General features: G+C 45.1%; 1 protein-coding gene across 1 annotated transcript in view; it reads right to left on the bottom strand.

The window, feature by feature from the left end:
• Nucleotides 1-219: 219 nt before the first annotated feature.
• Nucleotides 220-12,842, bottom strand: part of LOC109933425 (voltage-dependent T-type calcium channel subunit alpha-1H-like) — a 260,784-nt gene continuing 248,161 nt past the window's right edge. The window contains exons 29-31 of the mRNA XM_048609686.1: nt 11,045-11,216; nt 10,036-10,100; nt 220-2,437 (exon numbers count right to left, since the gene is read on the bottom strand). Of these exons, the coding sequence (XP_048465643.1) occupies nt 1,217-2,437; nt 10,036-10,100; nt 11,045-11,216 (1,458 nt within the window). The 3' untranslated portion in view covers nt 220-1,216. The remainder of the gene's footprint in view (nt 2,438-10,035; nt 10,101-11,044; nt 11,217-12,842) is intronic.

Genomic DNA, 12,842 nt, shown 5'->3' with positions numbered 1-12,842 from the left:
CACTAAAACCTGATCTTACATCAAATTTCAGAACACCATCTAAATGTCAAAGTTGTTTCTCCAGATTTACTTGTCTGAATCAGGAAGTGTTGTGGTACAATGGAAAGAAAAGAACTTACCATAGAGGTGAAGATAGTTTTTGTTTTCTCATGCTCATCTGTTATTATTGCTACCAAACCGGGATGAGTAGTACTCACAATGTAATGAAAATACAGGATATTTTTAAGACAGAAGTGCTGATTTATTGTACATTTAGAAACAATTCGAACATACTTTTGTGAAACAGATTAGCCCAAAGCTAAAAAAAGTTAAACACATTAACAAGCATTTAAAAATGAAGTTACAGTTATTCCTCGCATGATGGATGCAATATAGTAAACATGAACAGATTTGCTTTCAAAGGTTACATTTAACAATATTGACCAGGAAATGTATGTAACTTCACAAATACCATTAATAACTTACCAAACTGCAAATAAAATGGAATTGAATAAATAACTTGCCTTTAGATATTTTCATTTTTTTTTGTTTGACATGTCCCTAATATTAGTGTGCCTTTTTTCTCTACGATTTCTTTAATTTATTGCAATTTAACCTGGTTGAAGACTTAATTCTTTCTTTAAAAAATGAACAATGAATTAGTCTATTATTGCACTGACTACAATCCAGTAGTAATTTGGTTCTCAGTAAATGTTACGATAGAAAAGTAAACATTTAGAATGAGGCTAGCATGAGCAAGCAGAAAGGAAAAAAAAGTCTAAATTATATACATTCCACTTAAACACCAGAAAACGCCACTCAACTTGGAATTCGATTTTAAGTGTGCAAAACATTACAGTTCTATATAAAAATATGTGCATTATGAAGACATAATTAAATTATTTATCACTAATACATAATTATTTATATATACATGGCAAACATTACATCACTGTACAGTTCTCATCTTTTCTGCACTTGTGCATACTGTGGCTTTGCACAATAAAGTGCCTGTACACACAAATCTGACTCAAATCAATGTGATTGAGCTATGGGAAGCTACTCAAGTTCCATTGAAAAAAATGTTTGCATATCCCTTTTTTTTGCATCTCCTTACAAAATCCTTGAAGCAATGACAAGGGATCAACAAGTATCATTAGACAGAGTAATAATCTCCATTTTACAGTGATTGATTGGTATAAGTCTTTTCTTCCTCCAGAAAATTTATCTTCCTCAGCTATACCACAAGATCATCTGTGTCTTCTCGTGTGCTTGTCATACGGACAAGCCCCCGCTTCCTAAGAGGCGTACTGGTGACGCTAAGCACCTCTTTACTATTTTCAGGCCTATGAATATCAGGGTTTTCACTTGATGCTTTTAAATGGTCTATTTTCTTCCGTTTGGAGGCCAGTAATTCTACCCTTGAATCTGCAGAGATACTAGAAGAAGGGGTTGAGTGATTGCTGTCAGAAAACAGGTCAGATAAACTGCTTAATGAACTCACATCTGAGTGGTCGAATGATAAGTCTGGAATGGTAAGATGCTTGCTTTGACAGGGCTGGGGAATTCGTTGGTCTGTTATTGAGGTCTGACTCCCAGGCTGCAAATCTCCGAGTTCTAGAGAATCTCTATGAGCCATGGATTCAAAGGATAGTGTGCGCTTGCGTAAATGCATCCTGGCTTCACACACTGCAGTATGAGAAGTTGGCCCACTTTCACTCTCCATGGGAGGCTCTATTGAGATACAAGGTGGACTCATTTTTTTCTTTCTTTGAGCTGCAAGGATATACTCAGAATCTGACTGGACATGGACAGAAGGCTCTCGCTTTTCTTCAGTAGAAAATGGAACTTCTAACTGTAGATTTGAATCTTCATCGTCAATTGATGGACATATTTCAATTGAATGTCTCCTTAGATCGTCTGCCCAAGAAGGCTTCGCCAGTAATCCCTGCGCGTCAACACTATAGAACTTCTTCAAGTCTTTTTCCCTTCCAATTCCTGTCAAACTTGCTGTACTGTTAGAGTTCTTTAAAGCCACAGTCGACAGGTTAAGCGAGAGGAAAGGTGATAATGAAAGGCTTCTCACTTCGGACTGTCGCTTCCAGTTTCTCATTGAGCTGTTGATGTACCTCACTTCTTCATCGGCTGGATCCACAGAGTTGAGAAAGGAGCTTGCTGGGCTGTTGCTGTCACTGCTGTGACTGGGCGAACGGCTTGGGATACTGCGCTGGCTGTAGACCTGCCTGTGTGTGCGCACACTCGATTGCTTGCTGCGTTGTGTCAACAGTGGCGAAGGCGGAGGGGTGACCTTTGGAGACAATGGAGTGGAGTACATTAATGGTGGAACCAAGATATGATGAGGTGAAAGTTTTGGTTGCAGACTGTCATTAGACTCTAGCTTCAAGCTGTTCTTAGATTCCGCATTCACAACATCCACTGAGTCATTTCTGGCAGACTCCTGGAATGTAAGTAATCACAGAATATCAGAGCAAATTCTCACTGATAGTGTTTCATCATAAATATTTTGTGAAACTTTTGATTCTGGCTGTGCAGCAGCAAATGGAGTTTCTGTCGCCTTGCATTATTAAACTTCATTGTGTCTCCCACACCAACACCCCCAATTCTCACCAGGTTTTCAATCCCTCTCATAAAGGCCGTAACTCCTGAAATAGTATAAAAAGAATGATACATTTAATAGAGAGCTTTCATGTCCTCAGGATTTCTAAAAGGGCTTTGTGGCAAATTAAATTTAAAAAAAAAAGCCATTTGCAAGATTTGGGCATTTCTGACAAAGTTGCCATTTATAGTTGCTTAAAATATGCTTTCATAAACTCAGTGACTTTAGAAGTCACAGAGCAGTTAAGTGTCAACCCAGCCATTGAGAAATTTGGGTCACATAGATCAGGGAGGCTCAGTTCATTATGAACCTTTTAAAATAATCAATAGCTTCATGATCACTTCCACAAATACTTCTTTTTAAATTTCCATATCATTAAAAAACCCTGCATTCAAATTCATAAACTGCCTCGATGGCGATTTGAACTCATGATCAGTCCAGGACTCTAGATTGTCAATCCAATTACAGTTACTACACCATCACATCCATACTTTTGAAAGAAGTATGTAATTTTAATGTCGGTTCATGAATGGGATAGTGCCTGGTTAATTTGCATGTTTTCTTGTTGATAGAGGAATAAATGCTGGCTAGGACACTAGGTAATCTTCCTCCCTATTCTTCAAACCTTTTACATCTATGTAACAACTCTGCGGACGTTCAGTTTAACAACCACATAAGAACAAAAGAACTAGGAGCAAGGGAAGCCAAATCAGCCCATCAAGCCTTTTCTGCCATTTGATTCGATGAGATCTTATCTCATCTCAGTCTGAACTCCACCTCCCTGCCTGGTCTCCAAAATCTTTCACCTAGAAGATATCGTAGCACTTCTTCACTCAAATGTCAGCTTAAATTATGTGCTCAAGTCTCTTGATTTATGATGGAACTTAATGGCCTGGAATTTTGTAAAGATAAATGGATGATGGCAAGCGTTCATTACACTTGCACTTGTCCAGGCACAGGAACTTGTTGTGATTAGAAAGCTATTTCTGCATGGCACCCTCTACTGAAAATCTGAGTCCTGTATGAACAAGACTGTGCATCTCCATAATTAGATTGAGGAATATTCTACATAGGTGCACAGGGTGTCAACCAGGAAGTGTAAATTAAAACATTTCATCCAATGCCAAAACATATGCAAAAAGTGGAAGATACAAAGAAAGATAGAATCAAGAGAATGGTTGAGATAACTGAGAAGTAAAAAAATGTTATGATTTCTAAATCTCAAACCATAAATCCATTTTAGAAAACACCCTGATTCCATGAATAAATAAAAAATATGATGATCGTTTGCACGGCCACCGTTACTGAGACTGACTTTATATTCCAGATTGATTAACTGAATTCAAAGTTCACCAGCTGCCAGCGGGAATTGAATCCATGTCTCCAGAGCATTAACCTTGGCCTGTGGAATGCAAATCCAGTGACAACCATTACCATCTCCCCCAATCAGTTCCTGATTTCTGTAGTTAACTGGCCATATGCAGTTAAACAAAACAATGAGTATTGGTAACAAGGTGTAGAGCTGGATGAACACAGCAGGCCAAGCAGCATCAGAGGAGCAGGAAGGCTGACGTTTCGAGCCGAGACCCTTCTTCAGAAATGGGGGAGGGGGAAGGGAAGGGGGTTCTGAAATAAATAGGGAGACAGGGGGAGGCAGATAGAAGATGGATAGAGGAGAAGATAGGTGGAAAGGAAACAGACAGGTCAAAGAGGTGGGGATGGAGCCAGTAAAGGAGAGTGTAGGTGGGGAGGTAGGGAGGAGATAGGTCAGTCCAGGGAGGACGGACAGGTCAAGGGGGCAGGATGAGGTTAGTAGGAAGGAGATGGGGGTGGGGCTTGGGGTGGGAGGAGGGGATAGGTGGGAGGAAGGACAATTAGGGAGGCGTGGACGAGCTGGGCTGGTTTTGGGATGCGGTACGGGGAGAGGAGATTTTGAAGCTTGTGAAGTCCATATTGATACCATTGGGCCGCAGGGTTCCCAAGCGGAATAGGAGTTGTTGTTCCTGCAACCTTTGGGTAGCATCGTTGTGGCACTGCAGGAGGCCCAGGATGGACACGTCGTCTGAGGAATGGGAGGGGAGTTGAAATGGTTCGCGAATGGGAGGTGCAGTTGTTTAGTGCGAACCGAGCGTAGGTGTTCTGCAAAGCGATCCCCAAGCCTCCGCTTGGTTTCCCCGATGTAGAGGAGGCCACAACGGGAACAGTGGATGCATTATACCACATTAGCAGATGTGCAGGTGAACATCTGCTTGATGTAGAAAGTCTTCTTGGGGCCTGGGATGGGGGTGAGGGGGAGGTGTAGGGGAAGGTGTAGCACTTCCTGCGGTTGCAGGGAAAAGTGCCAGGTGTGGTGGGGCGGGAGGGGACAAGGGATTCCCAGAGAGACTGGTCCCTCCGGAAAGCAGATAAGGGTGGGGAGGGAAAAGTGTCTTTGGTGGTGGGGTCAGATTGCAGATGGTGGAAGTGTTGGAGGATGATGCGTTGGATCCGGAGGTTAGTGGGGTGGTACGTGAGGACGAGGGGGATTCTGTTTTGGTTGTTATTGCGGGGAGCGGGTGTGAGGGATGAGTTGCGGGAAATGCGGGAGACATGGTCGAGGGTGTTCTCGACCACTGAGGGGGGGGATGTTGCGGTCCTTGAAAAATGAGGACATCTGAGATGTATGGGAGTGGAATGCCTCATCCTGGGAGCAGATGTGGCGGAAGCGAAGGAATTGGGAATAGGGGATGGCATTTTTGCAGGAATGTGGGTGGGAGGAGGAGTATTCTAGGTAGCTGTGGGAGTCGGTGGGCTTGAAATAGATATCGGTTTCTAGGTGGTTGCCAGAGATGGAGACAGAGACGTCCAGAAAGGAGAGAGAGGTATTGGAGATGGTCCAGGTGAACTTAAGGTTGGGGTGGAAGGTGTTGGTGAAGTGGATGAACTGTTCGAGCTCTTCGTGGGAGCACGAGGCAGCGCCGATACAGTCATCAATGTAACAGGTTTAGAGCCAGTGTAGGTTCAGAAGAGGGATTGTTCCACGTAACCTACAAAGAGGCAGGCATAGCTTGGGCCCATGCGGGTACCCATAGCCAACCCTTTGTCTGTAGGAAGTGGGAGGAATTGAAAGAGAAGTTGTTGAGAGTGAGGACGAGTTCGGCTAAGCGGATGAGGGTGTCAGTGGAGGGGGACTGGTCGGGCCTGCGGAACAGGAAGAAGCGGAGGGCCTTTAGGCCATCTATATGGGGAATGCAGGTGTATAGGGACTGGACGTCCATGGTAAAGATGAGGTGTTGGGGACCAGGGAATTGGAAGTTCTGGAGGAGGTGGAGGGCGTGGGTGGTGTCACGGACGTAGGTAGGGAGTTCCTGGACCAAGGGGGAGAAAATGGAGTCGAGATAGGTGGAGATAAGTTCGGTGGGGCAGGAGCAGGCGGAGACAACGGGTCGACCAGGGTAGTCAGGTTTGTGGATTTTGGGAAGGAGATAGAAGCGGGCGGTGCGGGGTTGGGGAACGATGAGGTTGGAGGTTGTGGGTGGAAGGTCACCTGAGGTGATGAGGGTGTGGACGGTTTGGGAGATGGTTTGGTGCTCAGGGGTGGGGTCATGATCAAGGGGGCGGTAGGAGGTGGTGTCGGAGAGTTGGCGCCTGGCCTCGGCGATGCAGAGGTCAGTGCGCCATACGACAACTGCGCCTCCCTTGTCCGCCGGCACCTCCCCCTTACTGTCAGTCCTCAGTAAAGGGCTCACCATTGTCCCCCTCCACCCACACATCAACGAATACTGGTCACGTTTGGACATGGACCAGTTTTTCCAACGCCTCCGCCTCCGCGCTTACTTCTTTAACCGTGAGCCTAACTCTCCCTCAACTGACCCCTTCTCCCACCTCCAACACACCCCCTCCTCCTGGACACCACCCCAAGGCCTCCTACCCTCCCTCGACCTCTTCATCTCCAACTGCCATCGAGACATCAAAAGACTCAACCTCTCCACCCCTCTCACCCACTCCAACCTCTCCCCCGCAGAACATGCAGCCCTCTGCTCCAATCCCAAACTCACATAAAACCCGCGGACAAGGGAGGCACAATTGTAGTATGGCGTACTGATCTCTACATCGCCGAGGCCAGGCGCCAACTCTCCGACACCTCCTCCTACCGCCCCCTTGATCATGACTCCACCCCTGAGCACCAAACCATCATCTCCCAAACCATCCACAACCTCATCACCTCAGGTGACCTTCCAACCACAACCTCCAACCTCATCGTTCCCCAACCCCGCACCACCCGCTTCTATCTCCTTCCCAAACTCCACAAACCTGACTACCCTGGTCGACCCATTGTCTCCACCTGCTCCTGCCCCACCGAACTTATCTCCACCTATCTCGACTCCATTTTCTCCCCCTTGGTCCAGGAACTCCCTACCTACGTCCGTGACACCACCCACGCCCTCCACCTCCTCCAGAACTTCCAATTCCCTGGTCCCCAACACCTCATCTTTACCATGGACGTCCAGTCCCTATACACCTGCATTCCCCATACAGATGGCCTAAAGGCCCTCCGCTTCTTCCTGTCCTGCAGGCCCGACCAGTCCCCCTCCACTGACACCCTCATCCGCTTAGCCGAACTCGTCCTCACACTCAACAACTTCTCTTTCAATTCCTCCCACTTCCTACAGACAAAGGGGGTGGCCATGGGTACCCGCATGGGCCCAAGCTATGCCTGCCTCTTCGTAGGTTACGTGGAACAATCCCTCTTCCATACCTACACTGGCCCTAAACCCCACCTCTTCCTCCGTTACATTGATGACTGTATCGGCGCTGCCTCGTGCTCCTACGAGGAGCTCGAACAGTTCATCCACTTCACCAACACCTTCCACCCCAACCTTAAGTTCACCTGGACCATCTCCAATACCTCTCTCTCCTTCCTGGACGTCTCTGTCTCCATCTCTGGCAAACACCTGGAAACCGATATCCATTTCAAGCCCACTGACTCCCACAGCTACCTAGAGTACACCTCCTCCCACCCACCTTCCTGCAAAAATGCCATCCCCTATTCCCAATTCCTTCGCCTCCGCCCCCAGGATGAGGCATTCCACTCCCGTACATCTCAGATGTCCTCATTTTTCAAGGACCGCAACTGCCCCCCGTCAGTGGTTGAGAACGCCCTCGACCGTGTCTCCCGCAACTCACCCCTCACACCCCCTCCCCGCAATAACAACCAAAACAGAATCCCCCTCGTCCTCACATACCACCCCACTAACATCCAGATCCTCCGACACTTCCACCATCTGCAATCTGACCCCACCACCAAAGACATTTTTCCCTCCCCACCCTTATCTGCTTTCCGGAGGGACCACTCTCTCCGGGACTCCCTTGTCCGCTCCATACTCCCCACCAGCCCCACCACACCCACCACTTTTCCCTGCAACCGCAGGAAGTGCTATACCTGCCCCTACACATTCCCCCTCACCCCCATCCCAGGCCCCAAGAAGACTTTCCACATCAAGCAGATGTTCACCTGCATATCTGCTAATGTGGTATACTGCATCCGCTGTTCCCGCTGTGGCCTCCTCTACATCTGGGAAACCAAGCAGAGGCTTGGGGACCGCTTTGCAGAACACCTACGCTCAGTTCGCACTAAACAACTGCACCTCCCAGTCGCAAACCATTTCAACTCCCCCTCCCATTCCTCAGATGACATGTCCATCCTGGGCCTCCTGCAGTGCCACAATGATGCCACCAGAAGGTTGCAGGAACAGCAACTCATATTCTGCTTGGGAACCCTGTGGCCCAATGGTATCAATGTGGACTTCACAAGCTTCAAAATCTCCCCTCCCCGTACCGCATCCCAAAACCAGCCCAGCTCGTCCCCGCCTCCCTAACCTGTCCTTCCTTCCACCCCAAGCCCCAACACATCTCCTACCTACTAACCTCATCCTGCCCCCTTGACCTGTCCATCCTCCCTGGGCTGACCTATCTCCTCCCTAACTCCCCACCTGCACTCACCTCTACTGGCTCCATCATTGCCTCTTTGACCTGTCTGTCGCCTCTCCACCTATCTTCTCCTCTATCCATCTTCTATCCGCCTCCCCCTCTCTCCCTATTTATTTCAGAACCCCCTTCCCCTCCCCATTTCTGAAGAAGGGTCTCGGCCCGAAACGTCAGCCTTCCTGCTCCTCTGATGCTGCTTGGCCTGCTGTGTTCATCCAGCTCTATACGTTGTTATCTCAGATTCTCCAGCATCTGCAGTTCCTGCTATCTCTGAAACAATGAGTATTGGTAACTTCAGACTAATTTTGACTCAAAATCCAAATAACATTTTTTTTAAATCAACCTGTTCAGATTTGCTATGACATCTCTGGAGCATGTGGGACTTGAACCAGGGTGTCCTAGTCCAGAGATAGGGACACTACTACTGTGCCACAAGAGCCCATCCCGGTCACTAGCTTTCTTTTGTATCCAGAAGTGCTCTTCCAAGTCATCAAATTATCTGTGGTATTTTTGTCCAAGTTCACTTGAAGTTATTGTGGCTCAGGAGTTACACAGATTTTCTGGGCTCGAAGATCAGCTAGCAAACTCTTTCAGAAACTCTGCCTCCAATCAAGGGACATTAGATCAGGAAGTGGAGGCTATGAAAGCCACCCACTGACCTTACTTCAACTCCTTCAGTTCCCCCTTCCACATATCCTTCTCTGCAACATTCAGCCCTTCTCATTCACTTTAGAACTCCTTAAGGATCTAACAACAATCTCTGTCCAACTCTCTGGAACACAAATTTCAACAGTCTCCACTCTCAACGGCGCTGCCTGTGGTCCTAAATCACGTGCAATGTTCAATGCTGAGCAATTAAATGCTCGATAGGTGAGCAAGTCCCACACTGCAAACATTAAATCTCGCCACAAGAGTGGGAATTCTGTTCAATTCTTTTCTTGCCCCATACAACACCACCCCAAACCCCACCCCCACCCCCCAAAAAAAGGATACTGATCCCTTAATAACAGTTCAAACATTGCACATCACCAATAAATACTGAAACATAAACCTAGAAACTTGGTGACACTGAATTAATTCCCAAGATGTAAAATGGGCACCAAATGTCCAAACTGGCAGGGGGTTTGAACAAGCAAATTCTGTGCCAGAATTAGACATTAGCTGCCTCCCCCACCTTGTTTGATACCTCTAATGCTAAAGGAAACTTGGACCATGATTTAAATAATCTGTCAATTTGCTATCAACTAGTTTTGTGTAACTCAATGAGCCAAAATTGGATGCAAATATTACTGATTTTTGATCCAAGTTGAGCCGACATGTTTCAGTGCAAGATGCGAAAACCTTTTAACAAAATCTATGAATACCTGTCTATGTAGCAGCCTGTTAAAACTGGGTGATCTCGGTGGTCTCTTTGGAGGAGGGATTTTAGGGAGAGTGATGTGGCTGGTCGAAGCAAAGCTATGATGAATTACCTCAGTGGGAACTCCAAGACACGTAGAAACTTCAGCAGGCTGGGACTGGACTGAAGTCACAGACCCTAAAAAAAAATCCAGATTAAAAACAAAACCCTGAATGAAAATAAAATCTTGAAACCAAAGAAGTGTTTCACATAAAAGATTATTTTAATTTTTCCATTAACTTCTCCCTTTTTGGGGACATTTAAAACTTTTTGTTTTCAATTTGAATCTCGACTTTGTGATCATATATTTTTAAGCCTATTTATGAGAAACCATATTGAGTTACTTGGTTGCCTATGCTTCCAAAATTAATAGGTTCAGATGGAGTCAAGACAGACTCCTGAAAGTTTAATGCAAACTGTTAAGATTGTCCTCTCAAGTCTGACTCAGACAAATTGCCCAACAAATCCACTGATAGACTGTATATATTTTAGTGGGCCCAAGGTTGGGATTCCCTAAAGCAGGAGGTTCAGGTCTGAGGCCCTCAGTTGGGTCCAGGTATACCACTTGTGCAAGCAAGCTTGGTTGAAAGCACCAAAAATAGGACTAATTTGGTGAAGACCGGATTTGGGGTTGGAACGGGGAAGAGTCCAAACTTGGATAAATCTATGCTAAACTTGTGAAAAGAGACAGGCGAGCAAAAGACCTTTTAAAAAGCATTTTAAGAGTGACTCCCAGCTACGAATTCACAGGGCCAACCAAGTTCTTCTCTGAAGAGGGCAGGGGAATACCCATTGTTTTCTGTCCCCACCCCAGATCATAGTTGTACCCTTGAGCCATTGAAGGTCTGTTCTGGATAGTTTTCACCCTGTTTCGACAAACAATAGTAGAAGCAATGGAAGAGTTCTACAACAGCAGCAGTCCTGTCATGACGCTCAGATTTTCTAAGCTGTGTACTTTAGACTGATACCCATATGGTTGGCTTTCAGATTAGTTAAAGAAACACAAATTTTTAAATAACTTTTGACTAATTAATTTTTTTCTAATTTCGCTTTTATTAAACAAAAACACATTGGTGACATACCCTGATGGGGATCCACCTCATGCAGCGGATAATGAGATTGGGCTGATCTAACTGGGCGAAACATGTAGCTGTCGTTAGGTAAGGAATGCATTCGAGACACAGAAACTTTCCGAACAGTAAGCAAATTTTCTGTTTGATTCTCTCCTATTATTTTGCTGTATCGAGGATCTTCCTGTTTAAAAATAACCAGAGAATATTGGAAATTATTCATGTAATTCAATATTACACTGGCATTAGGCAGCATCGATGCACATGGAATAAACCAGCAAAAAAAAACATTGCTTTCAACATGACTGGAACTGACTACTAGTGAAATACAGAGAACCTTATAGAGAACTATCAGAGCTAAGACATGGAATTAAAAGCCCTTCACAGTTACACAAAAGTATTTCATAGCAGTTAATTGATCATAATACTGCTGTTACCAACAGTACAGTCATTCTACAATTAAGAGCTTAAAGAGAGAAACCCATCAAGTACAGGTTCAGTGCATTAAAGCAATCAAACAATATACAGACACATTTACTGAAACATGGAACAAATGAGCATTCAACAAGATACAGCAACAGCTAAGATGAGAATGAACGGGGTGCAGTCCAGGTCATAAGGGAACTCCTCTGACAAGAGCATATCTCAGCAAGTTTTATAAAGAGACACTGTGGTAAGGCTGAGCACACAACACATAAAATTGAGAACAGTGCACAGCAGCCTGAAGGAATTCCAGCATTTGTGGATACAGAGGGTTGAGATGAACTTTCCCTGGGTAATGTGACGGACCAAAAGAAAGAATTCAATTTCCTTTATAGTGTAGACTTGCAGGATGAATTTTGTGCAAAGAGTAATGTGAATGGCAGAAAAAATATTTTAAAGTAGATAAGGGAGAAGCAATGGTTGTATCCAGGAATCTTCAGATCATCCTCCATTTAACTTTGACACTTGTACTGCCTGAGCCCCAGGGCTCAAGGTCAAGGTGTGCACTAACATTCTAAACTATTACGGTTATTCACAGGAACAGCTATTTGTATACCTTTAGACATCCTTTGGTTGGCAGACAGAGAAGACACTCCAGTCTTAACATTAGAAGACAATGGGGAAGACCTTACATTTCTTTTGAAAATGGAATGGGAATCATCAGGAAAAGATGGCACCAAGGAAGGCAATGGCCAGCCACCAGACAATATTCTGGACAGTGGTGTATACTTTTCAGATTATAGTTACAGAGAAAAAACAGATTGTTCATTTACTCAAATCTGAAAGTTTGGGCCTTTCTGTACCTTTAGATTAAAAGGGGCATTGCTCCTGAACTGCTAGGTCTCTCTTTTGATGAAGAGCAGTCCTTTTGAAGAAGATAAAGAAGATAATTGTCTATTTATTGTGCAGAATCTGCCCAGGCGATGCAGCAACAGTAGCTGCTCCCCAGGTAGATAGCCAGATCACTTCTGGGAAACAAGGAGGGTGCTAGCTCACTCTGTAATGAAAGCAAGTGGAGATCTAGAAATTTCTACAGCCAGCACTGTGACCACAGAATCTCAACAATTATGAAGCTAGAAATAGATCTTCAATCATGCAACAAAGTAAATCTCAGAGTTCAAAACAAATTCCAGACCACTGAAGGTACAGTCAAGGTGGATGGTGCCATACCTACACCAGGCAGAAGTCAACTGTGTAACAAATATTTGCAGTCATACGTAGAAGACATGAAAAAAAATAAACTTGAATGTTTGGAGAAACACATCAATTGTCAGCAAAGGCTCAGCAAGAAGCACAACAACTTAAGTACCTAATAATATATTGCATA

The sequence above is a fragment of the Rhincodon typus genome, chromosome 21 (genome assembly GCF_021869965.1).
Source record: "Rhincodon typus isolate 14 chromosome 21, sRhiTyp1.1, whole genome shotgun sequence".
Classification (NCBI taxonomy): Eukaryota; Metazoa; Chordata; class Chondrichthyes; order Orectolobiformes; family Rhincodontidae; genus Rhincodon; species Rhincodon typus.
The sequence above is the reverse complement of the archived record's forward strand: the minus strand, read 5'-3'. Positions and strand labels throughout refer to the sequence as shown.